General features: G+C 36.2%; 1 protein-coding gene across 1 annotated transcript in view; it reads left to right on the top strand.

Moving 5' to 3' along the window:
• The window catches only part of ADGB (androglobin), a gene marked incomplete at both ends in the record, with an annotated part of 104,859 nt that overhangs the window by 7,507 nt on the left and 72,055 nt on the right, over positions 1–25,297 (top strand). The window contains 7 exon segments of the mRNA XM_083857627.1: positions 8,696–8,840; positions 11,755–11,847; positions 14,035–14,106; positions 15,382–15,570; positions 18,591–18,730; positions 19,972–20,058; positions 21,629–21,840. Of these exon segments, the coding sequence (XP_083713753.1) occupies positions 8,696–8,840; positions 11,755–11,847; positions 14,035–14,106; positions 15,382–15,570; positions 18,591–18,730; positions 19,972–20,058; positions 21,629–21,840 (938 nt within the window).

The raw sequence follows: 25,297 nt of genomic DNA, 5'->3' as shown, positions 1-25,297 counted from the left end.
TGAGGATGTTTTGAGATCATGGTCTCCTTTAGCATGCTGTTAATGGCAATCCAAAGATAAACAATTGCTTTGGTTTGAATGCCTGTCTGCAGCTTTTTGGAAGGCATTTTCTGGTCTCTCAATAATTTAGCTACAACATAAATCTGTAATGGTCCAGGATTCCAAGACATCCAGATGCATAACTGGAGGGAAAGCTATTTATGTATCGTAAAATTTAACCATCTGAAACAGTGAGCAAGGGGTACCATCCTGTGTATAGATACTTTCTGCAGACACAGTTGTGATCTTAGGTTCATGATTGTTCTTCAGAAGTTATTTATTTCATCACTGACCATCTGCAAGCTCTATTAATACTATTAATACTATTTCATTAATACCTAAATTCTAAATTTACTGGGTTTTATTGTGTGTTTGTTTTATAAGTAACTCATATTTCTGAGGGCAGTAAGTAGTTAGTCAGAAAATAAATTCTAAATTAGACATAAAATTTCTGACCAGAAAAATGAAGCTCTTGCTTTCAGCACCTGTGCTTCATTAATTGAAATTTTTCAGTGTGTAAATGCAGTACAACTTTACATAGTCAGTTTGTTGGTACTTTTTATTCCCTTCTACTTTTAACTTTCTTTCTAATTTCATGTTTTGTGGTGGGATAATGCATTTTTTTGCCTCAGGTAAATATGCTAGGCATACTAGAATAGCATATAAGCTGACTGTGACAGGGCCTGGATAGGAAGGCTGGGTGTCACCATGGGATTTCAGGGGTGAAAGTCCCTTTGGGTGGTGAAATAAATGAGAGATGGGCATGATCTGTTGACCCAAAAAAGGGCCACTTTAATAAGAAGCCAAACAACAAACAGCAAACCGAGCTCAGTATGGGGGGCACCAAAAAGGGGTGGGCCAGGAGGTAGCAGTAACTTATATAAGATAGGACAAAGGTGGAGTCTTAGGACAGAGAACCAACTGGGAAAGAGGATTAGGAATATGGAAAACATTGCAGCAAAAAACAGCCAATGGTAACAAGGGGAACAAAGAACTTTCTAGACTAATTAAGATAGAAACTTCCCATGGGGCCTTGAGGGTGAGATTTTTCTCAGCCTGGCCAGGGGGATTTTTCCCATGGTCTTAGCTCAAGGCTTTCTTCGACCCCAACAGCTGACCAATAAGTTTAATTTTTTATTAACTAGACTACATGTTAATTAGAAAATTATGTATTCAAATTAATTTTCCTAGTTAATTCTAATTAAAACAAGGAACCCCTGAGAGCTCAGCCTATTTGATCTGTAGATTTCAAACTTCATGGACTCCTGGGCATGAAGATATTAAGTAATTTACTAGTGGCAATATCACACTAAATACTGTTGTACTCCCTACTGATCTTAGTTTTAGGTTTTTCTTTCCATGAAACTCACAGCACTGTCAGATAATCTTGTAGGCAAACAGTCTGTGAGCCATTAGTTGGAGACTGTTCAATAAGACCATGCAAGAGGAGTTTTGACTTCTATTATGATGAGCAGTGTAATGAAGTGTGATGGCGAAAAGCAGCTTTCAGCAGAAATGTGTAGCAGAAAATGTACTGTCAAAAGAAAAATAGTAATAATTGTGCTTTGAAATTAGAAAGCATTCCTAAATTATCATGTTAGAGACTCTGTTTGCCAGGGATTATTCATCTACTTAAGCAGAATGGTCTTTTATCTTCAGTGAACTCTCTGTGACCACCACAGATGAAATGGGAATTCTTGGTTTTCTTAACAATGCATGCAAAGTGCTTTTTAAATGAGTTGGCCTAAATCCACAGAAGTACTGGCATGCTCTGCCATGCAGAGACTTTTAGCTCTTGGTTAATTGTTCAGGTGCCATACAGAAGGCACATGAGATTTTGACAGAAGCCAACAAAGAAGCAGTGCTATGCAGTTCTTATTCTTCTTCTTGATACTTGAGTATCAAACTTTAGTGTCAAAAGCAGTCTTCTTAGCATTCTTACAGCTGGGTCTAAGGTCAGCTTATAACCTTATTATACACATTCACTTGCTGCTAGCTGGAAGAAGAGCACATTGATCAGACAGAAATTTGATCTGCAAGTTGGATGTAGATGTTACTTGCTTTCTAATCTGTGGCTTTTTGGAAATCTGCAAGATGCAGATCAAACCCCTTGTTGTCTGTGGCAGTCTGTTCACTTGGCCTGTCACCGCCACCTTTTGAAACCAGTTAACCTCAAAGGATTTGGACTGGCTCACAATCCCACCTGGAGCACAACTCAGAGTCAATCATAACCATCTTGGAAGAATCAGTCAGAGATCACTTCTTTTGGCTGAGATTTGCGCCTGAAAATGACCAGAAAAGATATTTCTCTTTCCAGGTTCTTGCTATGACACTCTCTAGGTATTGGTATATCATATTTCGCATGTGAAACTGGATAGAAAGCCCATCTCTCTAGACAGTTTTTGTTTCTGTACGTTACAAGTGCTCATTTAAGAGCTAGATAAAACAGTGTTTCTGCCTTGGCAGGCATCTCTTGGAATTAATTTTCAGTGTTCCCCTCTTGGGAATGTAATTAAAAAATAAATTTGAAGGATGTTTTTTAAAGGTTTAAGTGACCTCCAGTGTGGTAGAATATGAAAGGCTGTCAAATGAATGACCTCCAGGCAATCCAATACCTTCCATTGTGAAGAATGTTTTTCAAATAAGTAAAAGGGTTTTTTTCTCCATTCTGTATTGAAAGCTTTTTTATAGCAAATCTTTGGTTCCATAGAATCAGGAACAGAGAATTTTCACCACAGCTGTCTCAGCAAAGGAAGTGGTAAGCTGACTTTCCTGGCATTGCTTTTTTGGGCTGCAGGGTCTTGGGCTGAAGTTTGAAGGCAGCACGTACATGATATCGTTTCTCAGGTATATAATGTCATCTGATTTTACTTCTGTCTGAGCAGTTTACAAATGATAGTTTCTGCCATAGAAACTATTCTTCCTGGAATGCAAAAATTGAAGGATCAGGGTCCAAAATTCTAACATTGTTCAGGAACTTGCTATGAGCATGAAAGTTGAATTTTACAGGAATTCCTCAAAAATTTTTTTTTTCTTTACATAGATTTTGTCACACAAGATTAAAAAAAATGCATTGTAATCTACATTAAGTATTGAGTTGCTTATCAGTCTATTTGTCACCATTTTTTTGTATACATCTTTATTTTTTCCCCTAACACATGGCAAAAATCTATTACTCGATTCTGTGTTTTATATTCAATTTCTGACTTCAAGTTTTTACATAGAAAAAAGGTTTAGTTGGGATAAATGGATCAAAACAGCAAACATACTCAATTTTAGCTAGAATTCTTAAATTACTAGGATAAGAATTTAGACAATATTTATAGGGCAATAAACGGAATCGAGCTGAAAACAAGGTGAACAAACAAAAAAATGAAAGTCTTAAAATCTACAGTGTTTCTAAATCACTATTTTCCATTAATTTTTCTTTCAAGTAATGTACAAGGCATGCTACTGCGTAAAATTTGCACAAGGGATTTGGCACATAGGGTTTTTCTTCCCCCTCCTAGAATCTGGAAAGCAAACCAAGAAGGAATAACTTGATTTCCATTAATTTGGTGGCAAATAAAAGTAAGAAAACATGTGGACTTCAAGCTGGCAAAGCTACATGTGAGGCTGTGTAACCATCTCTTTTAGCAAATGTGTGTGTGCCTTCAAAAGAGGCTCATTCTTGACAAATTACTGAGGTCTATTAGTAGTTTGTCTGACACCTACAAGGACATCAGCTATGTTTGGAAATGAGAACATCACACTTTGGAAGCAGTGATCTAAATTTAAGACCCCTTTAAAAATGATATGTCTATAAAGAATAATCAGTTGGTGTTCATCTTTGCTTTCTATCATCACTTTAATTTTCCAGTTTGAATTTACTTCACACAGAAAGCACTCTGTGCTTTTTGAGGAAGAAATCCTACCCCAGTACACAAAGGTGAAATGACAATAAAACCTATGGTCATAAGCTCTTGCAAGCAACTGTGATTGCCGCATAGATGGTTTACAATTATTTGTTCTGCCCATCATACTCAAACTGCATCCATGGCTTGAGTCTCCCCAAATGTGAGAGCCCTCAGCACAGAGACTAGAGCATTTTGCTTCTGCAGAGAATCCCATAAGTTTTGGCTCCAGTATCCAAGATAAGACTAATGGCAAGCTATTGTAAACAACTCATTCATATTTGGGTTTTATTTCAGTAATTGCTACTGACTTGTCTAATAATAAAAAGAAGACTCTATTGCCTTATCAGCTGCTTATTAAATTGATTTATTGTGACTCATTTTTTTCTTTCCTCTTCTGAAAAATGGCACTAGGTATGAAGAAAAAGAGCAAATAATTTTACCAGCGAGTTACTGATACTTGGCCAAACTTTCTTGTATCCTTTAGAGATTCTTATGAACTTGAGTGTTACCATGGTTTCTGTTCTGGGTTTCTAAGCTATTCAGATGCTACTTTTTAAAAATCATTTCAGTGATTATAGTTTAAAAGAACTTTCTGCTATAAATAAGGTCTTCAAAGGATCCTTTTGTCTTTGAGGTTGGAAGAGATAAGAGAAAAACCTAAGTAGCTTCCCTGCAGGCCAGATTTGGAGAAAAAGTTGAAGCATCTGTTTATTCTCTGCCTTCTTTTTTCCTAATAGAAAAGCTTTACTGAGGACAGAAGTTGCTTTTTTCTGATTGTTCAAACAATCCCCAGAAAGGGACACTTTTTTTTACTGCCTCTTGGTGTCTTTCTGACTTCTAAAAAAACCTGCATGGTGTCACGAAATTATTGTTGTCTGATGATCCAGAATGAAGAGTATTAGGAAAGGAAGGCTGGAGTAGCTGTGCTGTTCTGAAAGGACCTACCAATACTTCTCTACTTCTTGAGAAGACTCCCTTCAGTGTTTCTGGGCTTCCTCTCTAAGGAATGCTCATAGATAATTTACAAGTAGATTTATCTATTTTAGGAAGAAAATATTTGCTTCCTGGCTTCCTAGACTGCGTTAACCAGGCAGACAAGATCTTGCTTGCAGTGTGGTAGTGCATATGTCTACAGACTAAATGACTGTATTACTTGAGAGCACATTTCCAATGGGCTTGTTTCCTCTCTCTCTATTCAATCTGAAGCTTCTGAAAATCTTAGGTTGCAATCTGTCTGCATTTTCCCTGTTGTGAGTGTCTATCCTGCCATACCCTCTTTTCCCTGTTGGCACTATATCAATTATACTAGTGCTTAAAGGGTTAGAGGTGAATTAGTGCCAACTTAATGGTATTTCATTTGGCAATTTATTCTTCCTTTTTCTCCTTTAGGGTTTAGCACAGGATTAAAAGGAAGTCTGCCAGCAAATTGGTTCTTAAAATACTGTTGCACAATGAGCCCATCCAGTCTGGGCATAAAGTACATTTCATTGTCCTTGTATCCTACAGTTAATTTCAAAGAAATCTCACAGTTCTATTATTCAATTCTTGTAATAGAGGAACTTCTTAATAGCATTACTCAAATGTAGTGTTTTTATTTACTTCAGCTGTCTTTTTTTCATTTATTACTATTTATTGTTTATATTTGGAGACCAATTAAATTGCAGTTATTTGTTAATTTTCCAGGTCTTATTGAATTATCCTTTTTGAGATGCAGTAGCATTAGACTTCCACAACTTAGTTTAGGCATTTCAATCATAGGTAGCATTGTTTCCGTGTCTTCCACATTGGTAATGCTGAGGGTATTCTGTTATGTCAAATGTGGTGGAAAGTAATTTTCTGTCTTAGTGGGATTAGTAAGCTTCGTAAGCTAAGTCAGTCTTCCATATCTCATTATTGCATTTTAAAATTATATTTTTAATTATTCCATTATTGTCCTAAAGCACTCAGAAATCTTATAGGAAGAAATGAGGAAAGGCTCTGAGTAACATGGTCTAGTGGAAGGTGTCCCTACTCATGGCAGAAAAGTTGGAACTAGATGATCTCTCAGGTCTCTTCCAACCCAAACCATTCTATGGTTCTACAAATTATTGCAATTATCATTAATTTTAGTTGTGAATGGTGTCAGAATACCTTTATTATTGTTATCAGTAAGTGAAATTTCCATGTTTCTCTATAAATAAGTAAAAGAGCAAATGCAGATTTAGAAGTAGAAAAAAGATACAAAAAATTTAGTAGTCTTTACATATTTAAAATTGCTACGTATGCTATTCATATTTCATCTGAAGTAAAAAAAATATGAAAATGAGAATTTTTTTATTTATTTATATATATATATATTATTTTTTTTACTAAGTGTAAGAAACTGTCGGGAGTCATATTTAAATAAGTGTTAGGGGTGTTCAGGTTTCAAAAGATCACAAATATTGAATCTGCTGATGCAGCCAGCACTTGGATGCAACAGATTCTTTGAAACAACTGGAAATGATACAGAGAAACTGATAAACACCTCAGGGTATTTTAATTGCTTGTAAGATATTATTGAATATAGAATGAAGCATTATTTGAGTCTTCAAGGAAACACTAGAGAAAATACTATAGCATTAATGTTAGATCAAATGCAATGGAGTCAATTTACAGATGGCTGAGGTGACAAAGATGAAAAAATAAAGTTAAGTATCACTCTACTGAATACATCCTTCCAGTTAGAGAAGTAGAAGCTATGTTTGGGTGGTTTGTGCACAGCAGAAGGCACAGATGGTATTGAATTTTAACAGCTGCCTTCCATTAAGAGTTACTGGTAGTGTGGATGAATGTGGTTAATGTCTAGACAGTGAGAAATCTTTATTTTTACCCATCTTCGTCCTTACTATTGCTAACAACTAAACTTTTGTGGAGTTATAGAAAAATATTGATTGAAGGGTGCCTCTGGGAGCCAGTCAAACTCCTACTCAAGCGGGACCAGTTTACATCAGGTTGCTTAGATCTATGTCTATTTGAGTTTAAAATTCTCCAAGAACTGTAGTTACCAAGATCCAAATTAGAGTCCAGTCAAGTCCCTCAGTACCTTTGCTCACATTGCAGCTAGTCCCATGGAGCTGTGTGTGTCCAGTTAGTTTAAATGCTGCCCAGCTCCTTCCTCTGCTGTGGGCAATGCTTCACTCCCACAGACCATAAATAGACTCTTGGACTGGGGAAAGCCAATTTTGCCAACAAAACCCAAGACACAAAAACACATTGAGTATTTTGGCCTTTCCCATGTTCTTTGTAACTAAGCTGTTCCCCACCCCACTGAGCAGCAGACACGTGCATCCTTATTTGGCCTTTGCTGCCAATGTACTTATGGGAGCTTTTTTCCTTGTCCTTAACCTCCTTTGATTATTTCTACTCCAGCTGAGCTTTTGCTTTTGTAGTTTCACTGCTCTACGCTTGAGCTATGCCTCTGTTTCCCCAAGTGACTTGTCCCTGCTTCCACCTTCTGGGTGATGCAGCTTAATAGTATTTTCAGGTATCATTTGCTACACAACATTTTCCTTTAGTCAGACTACTCATTTAAGTACTCTGTGTTTGACTTTAGAATGTACTTACACATTTTGTTGCACTTATATAGGAACAGTGAATGAATATTCCAGCTAATTCAGTTTTTCAGCCCTTTGTACGCACTGGAAAGATGAAGGTGCACTACTGCTACTTTGTGGCTATGAGCACATTGTGTATTAGTCTTGTGAAAATCCTTTCAGCCTCTGCAAAATTATTGCCAGGATTGTGAAACCCAAGAAGAAGGTAATGAGAGTGCTGCTAGCACAAGAGGCCCTGAGAATGAAACTATCTGGAGGCAGTGCTGGCTGGTCTAGCAGCTCACGGATGCCTAGAAGTGAGAGTCCTTTTTCCCAGGACATCTTTTATCCACGGCAAACTCCTTCTGGTTATCTAAAGAAAATCAGGCAGAAAAAAGGAAAGAAAGCCTTCAGATGGGTGAGTGAGTTGAACTGAGTGATGAATGCTAGGACTGGCACAGGAGAAAAAGGAAAGCCATGTGGCTTGAAGCAGGGGAAAAGAGGAGGGAAGAAACTGGCCTCAAATTCTGCTTTTGTGCTTCAGCTTTCCAATTCACTCCAGCAGAATTCCTTGTATAAACTCATTAAAATATTTTGTTGGTTTATACCTAGTAACAACATCATGTATCTATGGGAGGACAGACCCAATCTTGCCCCACCATAAATTGCTCCCTCATAAATTGCAGCTGTGTTAATTACCACAGAGTGGGAACAGCCTTGCCCTCACAGGTGTGGGTGATAAAAGAGTGAGTTGGGGGGAGGGAGTCACTTGAAGTCTGCTGGCTGTGCTGTGAGGAGGAAGGAATAAGTGGTTGTGCAAGGGACAGATAAGGTAAGATGAGACAGGGTTAGGTGGTAGTACTAAGATAGTAGTGTAAGAGATAGAAGTGACTTAGGAAAGGGTAGAGAGAGGGAGCCTATGTTGTGTGAAGCTGCCCAGGGGAAGGGTACAAAGAAAAGTGTTGGTGCACTAAGAAGTTACTAACTAGCTGATGCTTGAGGCCTTCTTCAGTCACTTGTACTCCACCATCAAAGCACTTCAATAGGTTTGCTTACCTTAGTGACAAAAAAGTTACCATAGTTAAAAATACTAAAATTTCTATTATAGTACATTTCAGATAGAATATTTTATAAGATAAAAGTCTTCCTACTACCCTTATCTAATAATGCTGTTAATTTTTATTTATCCTACTGTGTGTTTCCTAGGCCATCTGTGCATTCCAAGGTAGCTGCTTCCCATGAGAAGAGCAGATTTCCTATTTGGCCAGAATGGAATGATGCAGATATCAATGCAGAAAAATGGGAAACTGGAAAACCTGCAAAAGAAAAACCTGGAAAAGGTCAAATTTCAGTAAGTTGTGTGACACATATTATTTCCACTTCAGTTTTTGTACTTGTATTTCATAGAGTATTTGTCACAGCTTCAGAATTATGTGATACTGATAAACTTATTAATTCTCAATCATATACTTTCAATATGTTTAAGTAGTTCCCTATTGAACTACAGTAATAAACCAGAAGTATTATGTATTTTTATTTGCTGCTTTTAAAATGGACTTTTATCAGGGTGCATTAACGTGTGTGTACATTAATGGTTTAAAGAGAATACACCCCCCAAATCTATTTCATAGCATAACTAGAACTGAGGATATGGGAACAGCTGAACTGTTGTAGTGTGTCAGAGAACTGCAGTTGCTGTGGGCTCTGAAGGGTTGATGCAGCCGTCTTTGTTATGGCAAAAATGGATGTTGAAGTACTTTCTCTTGTTCGCTGTAATTTCTGGACATGTGAAGCACTGCAGTTCTAGTATGTAGAGAATGATTTTGCAGAAAGTAAGGACCTGCCAGAAGCAGAAAAATTTATGTTTTCCAACTTTGGAATGAATTAAAAATGTCACTTTTTTTACTCCTTCAAACTGGTTATTGTTGCAGAACATATGGGTCTTTTATACAGAGTAGTAGTAAACTTATTTCTTAAAGAATTTCTTAAACTTAGCATTTCAAATTAAAATTTAAAATGCATTAACTACCATGTTTTATCATCTATTTTATATGCAAATTCTGCCTTATTCATATATTTCTTCTGAGTGTGTCCTTGTGTACTATGTTTATGTTTCTATGTATATTCCTGTATTATTTTTTTCTTAATCCAAGGTTGACTCTATTATACTCCTGTGGGGTCAAAGTATTGTTTTGAGAGAAGGTATGCATTAGTACTGAATACTGCCATTAACTTGTCAAGTAAATAATTTTCCTTTGTGTCCTTCTCTTGTTCCATTACCACATTTGGTGTCTTTGTGCTCTACTCTGCATTTATCTGGCACTAATTTGTTAGGTATAGCAGATATTATTGCCATACATAAACTTCAAAATAACTATATCTGAAAATTTTTCTTCTATTTTAGCACAAGAGATGTTCTGAGTTCTTCACTGGACTCTGCAGTTCAGCTACAAGCTGTATGACACATTGCTCCTTTTACAGATTTAAAGGAATTAGATGTCAGTCACAGCAGCTGAATTTATAGATCTAACATATTTTGTAATGTGACCTCTTTCAATCCAAGCAGGTAGCCAGAATTCAACGTTGTTGAGGTTATTTCAGTTGGAAACCAAGTTAGTAATGTCATCTACGACCTTTGAGTACACTTGAGGAACACAAATATAAACAGTCATATTTTCTTGTGTGGGTAAAAAATCAACATGAAGTGATATCTTTCCTTGTAATACTGAAGGTCTTTTAACAAGCACCCTTACACAATGCCCTCTCTTAGAGCAGTGCACTGTGTTGCTGAGATTGTGCATTTGGCCTTGTCTTTGTCTCTTGTGCCCATTTCTTCCATGTCCTTCCTGTAGAACTTGTAGTTGAGACTCCTTAGAGCATGAACCCCTGAGACTTGGCACTTGTCTCTTATAGCCACCTTAAATAAAAAGACAAGTTAAAACTTGTTTTTTTCAGTCAAGTTTAGCTAAACCTACAATATTCTTCTTCAAAGCATTTTTTGCTCTAGTAATCTAAAAAAAGGCTGTATCTTTCCAGGTGTGGTTTGTTGGTTTTTTTTTCCTTTGCTTAGTGTTGTGTCATTCCCATTTGCCTCTTTTCTCTGGTTTATCTAGTGTTTAAGAGCTAAACTTTCCTGTTATGCCATGAAGCCAGGGTTGAATGTCTCTGAAAGCGGAATATAAACTCTGTTAATACAGTTTTGTATGGTCCAGGCTCCAAGACATTCTTTAAGATTTCAGGAAAAAAAATAGTATTCCTAAAACACTCCTTCTCTCCCCAGCTTATCTTTTTTTTCCTTCAGGTACTGAAATAACTTGTTGCAGATTATTATGTTGAAGGAACTAACACAATGAAATAAACAATTAAAAACTGTGGGGAAAATATTATTTGGGAGTCTTTGGTTAGTGTTTGGTTTTTATGCTTTTGTGATGTACTTTGTTTTGCCTTCCTTTAATCATTAAGGACTCAAAGTATCATAGATTTTTGTTCCTGGCCACTCTTCCTCTGGTCTGTAGGAGATAGAGGGCATCGTAGACTGTGAAACACACAGCAGTGTATAATATGCCTAATAGCTGTTGAAGATCCAGGCACAAATAAAAGGCATTAACCATGTAACTGCTTAGCTTCTCAGTCAGTATAACCTGTAACAGAGGCATGCATGTCCTCATCCTCCTTTGTGCCAGGAAGTAAACAGATATCATATATCCTGATGCCTTCTGTGCACGTGGAGGATAAGCATCACTTCAAAAATGCAAGTTTGAAAACTGTATGAGCCTCTGTTTTTAACAGGCTAATTCATGCTGTATAATTATAGCTTTCTTTGGTTTCTATAGCAGTGCTAAATGCATGGAACATGCTTATTTTGTGTCTTAATTGTTTTAGATACTTATTCTCAGTCTTCAACTTAAAAAGCTATAGAAATAAGGGAGTATGTAGGAATAACCTGGTAGAAGAGTAACTGATTTAAAATTTAAGCTTTTTTTGGAGCTCTTTCGGAAAGGGAAAAAGAATCGTTTCATATAGAGCTCTTAGTTTATGTGGTCTGCACTTTCTTCTCTGGACACTATAGGTGACTTTTGTGCTGCATCTTCATCTTGGGCTTTGGGTTCTTTTTGTTCACTTGTAGATACTATTGGTTCTTTTTTAAGCTATTTTTCTCCTTAAGTGAGTTATCCTGTGAACAATATATGGTTTTAAATCTCATGGAAGATATAATACTCTAATTATTAAAAGTGGTCTGTTTTTTTCATACATATTTTATGTAGACTGGATTTGATGATCCTGAAGGGAAAATAAGGTTGCCAGCATCCTTAAAAGTGCATTCATGGAAACGTCCACAAGAATTTTTAACAGACGAGGTAAGAAACGAGCAAGGTCATGATGAAAAAATGCTTATTGCCTAACTTCTGAAAAGTAGAGTGAAATTAGCAGAGGAAGTTAGTTGGGCAGGTAAAAGCCACTTGACCACACAGTCAGTCCTGTCTTGGAGACTGGTGCACATGAGGGGTCAGCGGCCCGTGTGACAGCTCAGCTGTGCTGCACACAGGGCTGGGAACCCTGGGCCCAGAGTGGGCTCACACAGCTGATGGTAAGGGAGGAGCCTGCAGGCAGCTCCTGCTCCTTACTGGCAATTGCATCACCTGCACCTCCTTGACTTGATGTAACCACAGCCCTTTCATTTTACAGCAGAAATGGTGAGCAGAGTTATTATCTTGTGAGAATATCCTTTCATAGCTCGAATTGTATCACAGGTCAGTAAAACCAAAATGGATCTGTAGAGAATGCTGCCTAGATGGATCAGAGGCCTACTTGATGCCACACAACACGGGTTTCTCAGTGTCTAAAAGGACATAAGGTTAACTATACTAGCCCCATTCTTTACAGTTAACTGTAATTATACCATTCTCAATGGTACTATACAGAATCTGAGAGCCTTTATTAATGAGATAAGACCACCATGGACCAGCACTTTTTTCCTGAGGCAAAACATCATGGTAGTGTATCCTCCCATATCTGCTTCACTTTTTGACTCCCACGTTCATTTGGAAGATAACTGGATGGAGAAATGCCTTTCTATCTGATTTAAGAATTTCTGTCATGGCAGAGAATATTCTGTATGTTCCAACTGAGGCTTCTCTTGAGCAGGTATCTGAAGTATTCATATTTATCATGAAACCATGAACTAACTTTACCAGAACTACAGTACTTTTTTTTCACTTCAGCTATCATTTTTCTGGGCTAAACAGAGTACATGTCCATGTCTTTGACAGAAGGTGTCTACAAGATGATCGTAACATTTAAAAATTATGCATAGCTGTTATTCAGTTTAAGTTTAAAATTAATTGCAGAGAAAATAAACAGCCTCCCATTTCAAATGTTAGTGTTCTCCAATACTGTTACTAATCTAAGGGTTTACATGATTTACTTCAGATGAAATATTGAAGTTTTAAAGCGCTTGGACCACCCTTCCAACTTTTTCAGGCTTGTCACTTTTCCTATTGTCAGCTTGTCAGTTCCATTTTTTATTAATTAGACACTAAACAGATCTAAGTTTAATTTTTAATGGAGGGAGAGGGGAAAGTCAGAGGAGTAATTGACAAGACCAAAAAGATTGAATAGGAAGCGCTGCCAAAATGCATAAACTTGAGTGGAGGTATCTGAGAAATGAGGGCAAGAGAGCTGGCAGCCCAGAAAGTCATGGAAACATGTATCTGTATTAAAAATAGCTTTTAAAATCTATCTCTAGAATACTATGAAGAAAATATTTGTTTTCTTTAGGACCTGATTAAAACTTTGATGCTTCTTTTGGTCTAATATATTTTGAATCAACAGGCAATGATTACCAGGGATTTTATATAACAATTAATGTAAATGTCAAGCAATGAAAGGCTATTAAGAGTTATTTGTTACCTGATATATTTTTAACTATAAAAGAAAGCATAAACAAGCCTATTTAGTATGGTAAGAAAAGAATCAAACAACGAACACCACTATGTGATGAGAGACACTGATACATTTAGTTCAGTAAACTGCAGTCCCAATCTATTACTAAACTGCTTACAAAAAGGAAATGGGCTGTGCAAGAAGTAAATAGTCATGAACACTATGTAATGCAGCCAAACGTTTGATAAAGTCACTGTTCAGACAATACCACTGTCTAACTGACCATGGGCAAATCCTGTGAACCCTGGTGAGTGGCAAAGCAATCTCAAAGTATGAGACACTGTTATGATCATGATTTAAATGCAGAACTTCAAATATCTTAGAAATTGAGGGCATCTCAAGTTACTTATGTGATCATTCAATTTGATACTCGTTATATCTCCTGGTAAAAATAATAATCATTTTTTAAGAATTGGAAACCTACATTTAAGGACTGAGAAATACCAAACCATCTACAAGATGATCACTTCTAGTTTTCAAATGTGCGGTGAATGTTTGCCAGGTATCCAACATTTGAGTGTTCACTGCAGTTAAATGCTAATATTAATTTAATTTTTTACAGATAATTTAGCTGTGTACCTAACTAATTTACTTTCTACTAGGTTCCTGTGATAGTCAAAAATGAAACCTCATTTGACCTTGTTTCAGCAAATGAGCACGTATTTTGTTGTGAGGTAGGTGGAAATGCATTAATGTTCTTTAAAAAAAGATTTCCTTATCTTTCTTTAACTTTTTGAATTTCACTCCAAATTCTGCCAAAGAAGAAAGAAGTTGTGGGAATTTTTTTAAGTGGAAAAAGAATGAAGAGGATAAAGTGACAATAAATTATCTAGATTATAATTAGTGTTTACCTGTTTTAGAATTTGAAAAATCAGATGGTAACAGGTTTTCCAAACTTTTAAAAATATGTATGCAGTCTATGAACTAAGGTAATTACTACTGGATAATATTGTCTAAAGAAAGGAGTAAATAAAGGCTATGTTAGAAAGGATTTATATTTTTCATTCAAACTTTCTGGAAGTCCTAGTGGGCCTGCATGTGTGTCCAGATGTCTGTGACCCAGACAGTCTTTTCTGTCTCTCCAGAATTGAAATGTTTACCGAATTTCTGTAGTTATGGGAAAATATAAACCAGGTGGAACTGAGGCATCTGAGCACCTTACTGAATGTAATATTACTTAATAATTTCTATTTCATTCATTATATTGTTGTAAATTCAAAATTCAGCACCAGAGATGCAAGGGAGGAAACATCAGAAGACAGGTCATGTAAATGTTGAAGTCCACAAAACCACTAATGTATTTTAGGACAAGTTTCTTGGACCGTCCATAGAACCACTAATTAATTTTAGGGCAAGTTTCTTGTAGTAAAAGCTTTTTTTCATTCCAGTTTATATAAATTGTTGTAAGAGTTTGGTAATACTTGTTCAAGTATGGCATCTATCAGAAATCTGCATATTCTAAAACACATGTATAAAGCATGATCAGTTAAAGCTGTTATTTTAAGTCTTAAAAATTACTGAGTACATTTAATAATTTAGGATTTCTTTTATTGAGTACAAATAATGGCTATTGAAGGCAATATTGATTTTTAGAAGCTGGCTTTTTAATAAGAAGTTAAACAAGTGGCAACTCACAAATCCTGTAACATAATTTATTTAAGATTGTATTTCTTCATTTGCCTTTGTTAAATGATGAATAGCTTTATTTATACTGTGCTTTTACTGAGTTTCATGAAGTCTTGTGTTTTTGTAGATAGGTGTTGTAATGATTTTAAGAGAAATTGTAACAGTGAAATTAATTATTCAATTAAACCATAGCTATATTTTTGTCCTTTTTTTATTTACAACAGGATTTGTTTTATTCTTTGATCATTATATAAATTGAATTTTTTTTTTCAAATATATGTTACTTGAAAAGAATTTTTTTCTACTTTTTTTTCTTGTTTTAGCTGATGAGATGGATTGTAAGTGAAATATATGTTGTCTGGAGGATACATAATGAAAATTCCTTAAATAGTGAAACACCCACACTTGTTTGGAAACCTTGGGAACACATTTATGCCTTATGTAAAGCTACTAAGGAACACGTACCACTGTACAATAAATTCGGAAAATATGTATTGAAACTCTATTGGATGGTGAGTAGTTTCCTCCAACAGTATAAAAATATGATGCAGCCAGCATGGCAAACTTTAATGGTCAATTGACACATATTTTATTATTGAATTTTTAGGAGTAGGAAAACTGAGAAATTGTTGGTATTTATTAATTATAATGCCTCTTACAGTTCATGTGATTTTTGCACAACTTGGGGCTTGATAAACATGTTATTACTTGCCAAGGCAATATTTTATTTTTCTAGTTTTGTAGGTTTGATGCAAACGCCTAGTAGAGTCAGACATGTGGCCCACACCTCTGGTGTATTAGGCTAATTTTTTTTTTTTTTTTTATGTTTAAGTAACTTAGATACAAGTAGGTCTGTAAAGTCAAATCACTAAGTGTATTTAAAGACAGATACTTCCACTGTGAGGATCATTTACTGAAGATGTACTGGTAAAACTAAAACATGCCAAGGGTTTCTGAAGATACCACACAATAACTACTGAACACATTTGGCAGCCAACAGGGAACAATTCATCAATTCATTGCATATTGAACCTCATTTTAATAAAGAAATAATGATATGTAAAAGAGCTAATGTCTAAAAGTTAATTCAGTTACATATATCTTGTGGAAACAGAAAATGTCACAGCATGCTAAGACCTATAACTAACCCTATTAAACTTCCAGTTGCCTGAAGTTGAAAAAATTTGGGACAGTCAATTGGAAACAAAAACTTGAAATTGACCTTTCCTGAAAGGGGAACACTGTAGTAATGCAACCCCTATACATTTAGCAGGTGTTCCCTTGTAGGGAAAGGGTCTCACTTTACCTTTTCACATGTTAAGTCAGCTAGAAACTTCTGTGGATTTCTCTTTGCAATTGGCTGGGAGCCAGCCCAGAAATGTCGATTGGACCCTGGAAATGTTACTCAAAGGCTGTTGTTTTTCTCATTGGGCCAAGAGCCATAAGCCCACCTAAGCCATGAGGTACTGAAGAGAGAACGAAGGAACTCCACGCTTTTCTCTTTAGCCTCTCACATTTAGAGGTGCTGTAGCAGCAAGGAGTTTGTGCTGTGCTCAGCACTGTTGTTTTGTTTTTGTATTATTTTCCATTGTTAGTAAAATCATCTTTATTTTTCAAAGCACCCACGATCAGCCTCTTGCTCATTTTTATGGCCACATCTCTGCAAGGCTGGCCCTCAGATACGTGGGTCTGACCCATAGAACACTGATCTGATTTACATGCCTGTGCTTCCTTCATCCTTTACTACTGCCTCCACATGGGGAGTAACTTATATTCATAGAGAAATGAGTTGCATGAATTTGAGAAGGCATAAGTTGCATTGTTCGGTCAGTAGAGGACATTTTTCTCTGTGTGAATTTAATGCTGCAGGTATTTTGTAGTCAAATGGTAAAAGACTAAATTTTAAAGCATATCTAAGAGTTACCAGCATGCTTCATTTTCTTTGTCACTTTTTGTCACACTTCTTTGGATTTTTTTTGGTTTGAGCCTGTTTGTTTATTCAAATTTTTTTCCTCTGGCTACATAACTGTGTTTTACAGAAAGAAAAACAGGAAAAAGAGGGTCACATGTTGGAAGATTAAAGAAAATGTATGAACCAGGAAAGACAAATCTCAAAAGAGATAGAGACAGAGATTTCATAGGGGAAAGGAGAAAATTAAATGAAAAACAGAGCAAAAAGTGGAAGAATAATGAACTGATTTCACTAATATTCTACATTGAGTCCTGAAGGCATAGTGATGCACAACATCAAACCTATGGATGGTATTTTTTCACAAAAGTGGCACAATATATAAATTCTACTCCACATTCTACTTTACTTTGCTTTCCTGGAGTTATTGAATTTGTTTCTAGAATTATTTTTTTCTCACTTTTTTCCATCTGTAGATCTGCCCCACATTTTTTAAAAATTTCTTTGGTTTCTTTTCCTTTACTTATCAACTTGTACATTTCTTCCTAGAAATCTTCAATAACTATTGGAAGAGGAGGTATGTGATCATATAACTGACTAGGTCCTTTTCAAATTAGGGAAGTTTAAATATTTTGTTTTGATTGTCACAAAATTGTTCTTGCTGTAAACTTTATTAGTTTCTTTTATGCATTTTGAATATTTTTGGCCTCTGGCTAAACTTGTTTTCTCCTTAGACCTATAGAATTCATAGCATTAATCAGCTGTTATTTCAGCTTGAATCCATAGGTGAGTTACAAGCAGAGAAAGGGTTTTGCACTCTCTGATAACACGTGGTGAACACTTTAGTAGTTTGGTCATTCTTCCTCATTTTGTGGGTGAATTAACAGAAGTACTTGGTATTGGCCCACCTATTTTCAATTATCTTCATCACTAGGACAGACTTCTGTTTGGAGAATGGTAGACAAGGCTATTGTGTGGAATACTAGCTCAGTTGACTAATGAAATATTTGTTATTTAAGATATCAGTACTTTGTCTTACCTGTTTGTTTCTTATCCTGGAAATATGGAAAAAAAAATTGAGATTTTTTTTTGACATTTGATCATTTTAAGTATAATGTTTTATAAAATATTATTGTAATGCTTAACAGGAGACTAACTACGCTCAACATCCCTGGGAAGTTTTTAGGAAGCAAGGGGACAGCTTATATCAGAAGTATTTTCCAGACTGAGACCTAGAGAGAGGCATTTAAAAAGCTGCTATCTTGGTTATGCCTTTTTTTAATCATTACTGTTTCTAAGGCATCTGTCATGGCAGCTGAAGAAACAGCAATGAATGCATGCACATGATGTACTACACATATGAGATGAAATATATTTGGAAATAGTGGCAATTAGATTAATCTCTGAAACAAATAAGTCAGAGAAGTAATAAATGCTATGAATGCTGTTTCCATGCTTCTCACGTATTATGCGAGAACTTTTAAAGCCATCTGTGATGTAAATCAAGTTACAGTAGGATCGAGTTCTTGAGAAAGCATTAAAAGTTCTCTTACATGCTTTTTGCTTGTCAGCCCACAAACTATGTTTTTTTCTTTCTGCTTTCCTCCCCTTCCTTTGTCACAGGGATGCTGGAGAAAGATCATTGTGGATGACACTATGCCTTTCGGTGAAGACGAGAATTTGTTATTACCAGCTACAACCTGCCAAAATGAACTTTGGCCAATGTTGCTGGCCAAAGCTATCATTAAGTTAGCAAATACTAGGTATGTTTTGTCATCTCACTTTTGCTTTGTTTTGTGAAGTCACGTGGTAATAGCAAGGAGTTGATTTAGTGTACATAGGAAATATATTTTGCTAAATTTTTGTAATGAAAATTATACACCTCCAAAGCTGACACTGTAAATCAGTAAAACAAAATCTTCCATAGCTACAGAAGGTGCTGGCTTTCCTTTTTAGATGTCTTTTTAAATTTATTCACAGGAAACTTCCAATGAAACTGGAGTACTCATCATTTGCTTCATTTATTTGCCATTATTCCTTAAAACTTTACATACGGCTTTCTGCCAAACAGAAGTAACTGTGAACTCTTAATGAAATAGTTATTGTCAGTCTTGACCAATATTGAATCAACCAATATTGAAAGTAGTGTTTTGTTAGCTGTTTTGATACCTTTGCTACAATTGTGCTGCCATGTACAGTGATCCACTTCCCTTAAAGTGACCAGAAAAGTAGAAGGTGGCCTATGGTGCAGTGATGGACAATTATGGCTACAGGTTCCTATGAAATGAACAATGAACACCAAGAGTTTAAATGAGTAATCTTGAGAAAATAATTCAAAACTTTCATCTGGGTTGTGAAGTTCCCTGTTCTTATAACATCAAGTTATGTTTGTCAGAAGAGTCATCTGAAGGGTGTTTACACAGGCTAAGGAGTTGCCTAAAGCTGCGTGTTAGGAAACTCTGTTTGCAGGAATGTGATTGAAATACTGCATTTCTCCAGAGCGCAAGGGTTAGCCGTACAAGTGCTGCCATCTCTGGCCTTGGTGCTCTCAGGAAACCTCTCCAGAGAGTAGCAGAGTGTCACTTTGAAAGAATGAACTTTGCTAGAGTGGAAGTAGAACCAGCCTATTCAGAATAACCTGAGAGTTAGAGAAGCTGCTTAGGAAATGGAAGTTGTAGGATCATAACCCTGTTTTAGCACAAGGGACTTCAATCTCAAGCCCTGCAACTGTGAGCAAGTATATAAAGTATGCTTGCTAACAAAGTTGAAAAAAATTTCCATTGTACCAGAGGGAACATTAAAACAATGAACCTGATGCAAAGGCATTGACTTTGTAAGGGAGTAGTCAGCAGTGGTTTGGAAAACTCCTAAAATTTCAAGTTATTACTTGTTTTTCATCAAACTATTTTGTATATGGTCTTATTCCTACTGAAAGCAATGTAGGCTACAGAGTTTACTGTATTGGTTGCATTATAATTGTAAAATGTCTGCTTTTGTCTTATAGTATACATGAAACTGGAAAAAGAGAGATGGAGGAATTTACAGTTCTACAAACGCTGACTGGATGGATACCAGAGGTTATTCCTCTCCAGTATGTTCTTTTATTAAACAATATATGCGTTAGTTGCTTAATATTTAATTCTATAGGGCATTATGAAAAATAAAGCTGAGCCCTGAAAGTCCTTCACCATCAATTTTGGAAAGTAAATGGCTTATAATTCAGGCACTTGGGAAATGTACCTTTGAGAAATGCAATTTTATTGTTTTTCTTTTTAAGTAATCTGGTTTGTTGTAAAGCCATTTATCATGCTGATGCCTATTCTTCATAAAATTAATTTAACTAATATTAAACAGTGTGTTGAAAACAAGATTAGAGAAATCTGTTTCATTTAGTATGCAGTTACAAAATGTCTGCTGATAATAAATTTATATCTGAATATACCATAGAAAATATATGTAATGAATTTGGAAGAAATTAATGTCAGCTAGTATGATGTTTCCACCCTTTAAATTGTTATAGTTGGCAGACTTTTAGTTTTAACTAAAAAAAAGTTTCCTACCTACAATAACATTTTTCTTGATTCCTGTGTGTTTTACGTTCATTTTGTATTTTTGAAGAAAGACATTCTGACTTTTGAGCTTGACATTCTTTTTACTAAAAAAATTACCTGGATACTGATAGTAAATATTTAGACTTTTTCTTTTGAATTATGCCTTTTTGCCTTTTGATATAACATTCAAATGAATATGTAGATAACAAATTGTTATGGTTTATATATAATTAATAATATAGATATATAATTAATAAATATAGATATATTTTTTTATTTTAACCATATTTCACTATTAAATAAATTCAGTCAAAGAATATTTTATTCCATTGTTCAGTAATTTTTACATCTCAAGCTATGCTTGCAATTTAAGTATTTGATATATTGGTGTCCTACAGTTGTATGTATGTAGTTCAAGGACTTAAAAAAACTTAAGTAGCCTAATTTTTTTTTCTTTCTATAGTTGATTTTACAGCTTCAACAGCAAAAACAGTATTCACTTACTAAAAATATATAATAGCATGAAATATGAAAATGTGAATAGTACAGTCTTTAGAATAGTAGTATGAGATGACTTTAGCTCATTTTACGATCACTTATTTTATGTAAAAAAAAAAAAAAGTTGAATGCAGTTAGCTTGCATGAAACTCACTCATGACCCTGTTTGAGATTATTTCTGGAATCACTGAGTTTCTGTGGAAAACCAACTTGACTGCAACTATTAAGTCATATCAAAACTTTTCCAGTTTGTAACTACCTTTGAGAAGCTTTTTAATATACAGAGCTAAAGCCACAATATTATATTGTGTAGTTGTAAAGTGGTCGGCAAGTTTCTCTGCTATAACTTGTATTTCTAAAAATCTTGAGAAAGGCTGTTTTATTTGCATGCATCTCTAACCACCATGTCTTTTTTTTTTTCCATAAGCTGTCTCAACAAATATTTCTGATGCAGAGTGTGTTCTATCTAAAATATCTATTAAAATAACCCAGTAGCATTTTTTGGAGTTGGACTGTCAGTTGTGGTATAATGCTGCCTAAATGAAAATCACACTTTCTTCTCTTATTGGAAATATTCCTACCATTGACATATGCATTTGTTTTCTCTTAAAGGCCTGAATATTTGGACAAAGTTTGGGACTTTTTGAAAGAGATTGTGCCAGAATTCAAGTTGCCAGAGAAGAAGGCTCCAGAGCTTGAGTCTACTCAGGATGACACAAAACCTGAAGAGACTAAAGACTCAGAATTTAGAAGTGAAGTTTCATCTGTGAATAAGCTGTCAGATATAAATGAGAAAGTGGAGATAGCCAATAGTGTTAGCAAAGGTCTGTAATTTTACAGTCTAATCTTTGTAGGCCAAGCATAAATGAGTTTAACATCGTTTCTGTTTCAAATAATTATATTTTGCATATATTGCCACATCTGAGGGTTTGTTGTTTCACTAAATATGTCGCAATGATGAAAATTCAAAACACTTTTGGTTTAGCTATAGATGTCATTAGAAGCAATACTAGTCTTTTATTTTATAAAAATAGCTTCACTTTCTGGCTGAGACTTTTTTTCAGATTCATGTCACACCCATTTTTCTAAAGTCTAGTTCCTTGCAGAGAGATACCCATCAGGGAGGTTACAGTTTCTCCAAAGGCAACATTTCTCTGACCATCAATTAATTAAACATTTTATAATGGGTGTTGTAAATTGCAATTACCTACAGAGTTGAGACAAATATCTTCTAATGGCTACCTGCATTTTTATTTATTGCAACTTTTCTTTTATGCTACTAGGTATAGGCAATAGCTTTCTTCAAGACCTATTTACATTTAAATGAAAAAGCTTACATTTAGAAACTTGTTTTTTCTGGAACATTCTTCATTGTTTTATTTGGGACTGAGTTTTCTTGGTTGCTGTTTTTAACTTGAAGGCATGGGTGCAATTTCACACCACTTCTCATGCCTTTGGAGAGTACAAATCATATGCTGAAATTTCTGTTTCTTCCTAGATTTTCAGAAAAATCTGACTTCCTCACTTTGAATCCCAAAAGCTATGTCCCAATGTCAAAAGTGTTACAAAAGTCTTAGAAGTTACCTGGCTGAGGGAGTATTCTCTCTTCTTAGGAAATCCAGCTATAGTTTTGATGCAGCCATCGGTGTGGTAGATATTTCAGGGTTTGGAATGGGCATGCCACTGGGGAAACAGCACTGTTGTTCATCCAACAGGGTGCTGTATTTTTTTTCCCAGAAAACTAAGTAAATTTAATCTTGCCTAAGACTTAAAAATTCTATTAGTGACTGAAATAGCTAAGAATCAGGGAACCACTGTGTCACGATATAACTCTGTAATCTCCAACTCTGCGGCTGAAAGCTTTGTTCAGATGTTCTGTTGATGTTTGGGATTAATGCTTGGATGACACAAAGCTGTTCCTGTTACCATGAGAGATAAAGACCTTGGGGGTCCTGAAGGACAACAAGCTGTCCCTGAGCCAGCAGCCCTGGGGGTCAAGCAGGACAGTGATGTCCTGGGATACATTAGGAAAAGCCTCGCCATCAGGTGGAGGGAGCTGATCCTGCCCCTTTGCTCAGTCTGCATCTGGAATGCTGTGTCCAGTCCTGGGCTCTTCAGAACATTAGAGACATGGAGCTCCTGAGTGAGTCCAGCAGAGAGGGCAATGAAGGTGATTGGGAGACTGGAGCATCTCTTACAAGGAAAGGCTGAGCAAGCTGGGCCTGTTCAGCTTTGAGAAGAGACACCTGAGAGGGGACTCAATCAGTATGTATAAGTATCTAAAAGGTGAGTTTCAAGAAGATGAAACCAGGCTCTGCTCTGTGGTGCTGAGCAATAGGAAAAGAGGCAATGGGCAGAAACTGGAGCACAGGAAGCTCCACCTGAACATGAAGAAAAACTTTACTGTGTGAGTGATCGAGCAGTGGAACACATTGCCCAGAGATGTTGTAGATTCTCCTTCGCTGGGAATGGCTTTAAACTGGAGGTGTTCAAGAAGTGTCTGGATGCAATCTTGTGCCATGTGCTCTAGTATGACCCTGGTGGAGCAGGGAGGTTGGACCAGATGACCTACTGTGGTCCTTTTCAACCTAAATGATTCTGTGAAGCTGTGTTGTGCAGTTGACACGAAGGAAGGAATGCCATCCAAAAGGACTTGGACAAACTTGAGAATTGGACCCAAGAGAATCTAATGAGGTTCAGAAAGTTGAAGTGCAAGGTGCTGCACCTAGATTGAGACAGTCTGAGGCAGAGTACAGACTGGAAGAAGAACTGAGAGCAGCCCTGTGGAGAAGGACATGGGGTATCCGTTGGATGCGAGGCAGTACGTGAGTCAGCAGTGTTTGCTCACCGCCCTAAGAGGCGGTTGTAACCTAGGCTGCATCGAAAGCAGTGTGGGCAGCAGGATGAGGAAGGTGAGTTTCTCCCTCTACTCTGTTCTTGTGAGACCCCAACCTGGAACGCAGCATCCAGCTCTGGGGTCGCAGCACAAGAAAAACATGGACCTGTTGGAACAAGTCCAGAGGAAAGCTACTGAGATGATCAGAGGGTTAGAGGACCTTTCCTATGAAGGCAGTCAGAAAGCTGGGATTGTTCAGCCTAGACAAGAGAAGGCTTCTGGGAGACCTTGGAGTACCTTCCAGCACCTAAAGGTGGCCTGTGAGAGAGTTGGAGAGGGATTTTTTTACAAGGGCATGTAGTGATAGAACAAGAGTGAATGGCTATAAATTCATAGAGGGCAGGTTTAGATTGACTATTAGAAGGAAATTTTCTGAGGATAGTGAGCTCCTAGCCCAGGTTCCCCAAAAAAGTTCTGGTTCCCCAATCCCTGGAAGCGGTCAAGATGGGACTTTGAGAAACCTGTTCTAATGGAAGGTGTCCATGCCCACAGCAGGGGGGTTGGAACTAGATGATCTTTAAGGTCCTTTCTAGCCCAAGCCATTCTATGGTTCTACAGTGTGTGGGGGTTTTTTTGTATTTAAGAAGTCTTTTTCTGTAGTCTAAGTGCTAAGGCTTCAAAGAATGTTTGGACTGTGGGAGACTTTCTAATTTCATGTCCATTAGGAACCTATGCATTGTCTATTTGAATTTTTTTTGTAATTACCAATGCATGAGAACAAGGACATGAAGAAAATATTTGGCACAGTGCCAGAAATACAATGGTTTCTTACACTGCAGTAAGAATGTAAAAGTTTTGCAATAACTAAAAGATAGGACCAAGCCTTCCTGGCTCCTTCTCAGTAAATCTTCATTTACATCTTAAGGATTATATTTTATTTTTATTTATTTTAATTAGATTACATTAGTTTATTATTGTTTCTCAGCTCTTGACTTCAAAGAGTTTGTGGTTGATTGTTTTAAACATTTAACTAAAATCTTATTAAACCATTTGCACTGTATGATATTTGATGACTGAAAATTTTTATCTGTGAAAGAAAAATATTTAATCTTTATTTTGCTTAATAGAAAAAGCAGAGCAGAAAAAAGTAGGAAAGAAAAAAAAAGGAGAGAAAGAGAAAAAGGTAGCGTTTCAGTCTCCAGTAAAGTTGGAGAAATCCCAAAGCCTTGAGGACCCAGATAAAAGTAAGTCCTGTTGTTTTGAAGTTAAAAATACAGACAGGAGTTACATGTAAAGCAAAGGGTTTTGCTTTAATTTGGTTTTGAACTTAACTGAGAGGAAGTTATATTTACTTTATTCAGTTTAAACTGTAGTTGTTTATAGCTCACATTACATCCTGAAGTCATTCTAACCTAATCTGTTATATAGATTAAGAATAGTATATT

The sequence above is a fragment of the Zosterops lateralis genome (assembly GCF_965231275.1).
Source record: "Zosterops lateralis genome assembly, chromosome: 3".
In the NCBI taxonomy this organism is placed as follows: Eukaryota; Metazoa; Chordata; class Aves; order Passeriformes; family Zosteropidae; genus Zosterops; species Zosterops lateralis.
Note: the sequence above shows the minus strand (reverse complement) of the source record. Positions and strands in the feature narration are given on the sequence as shown.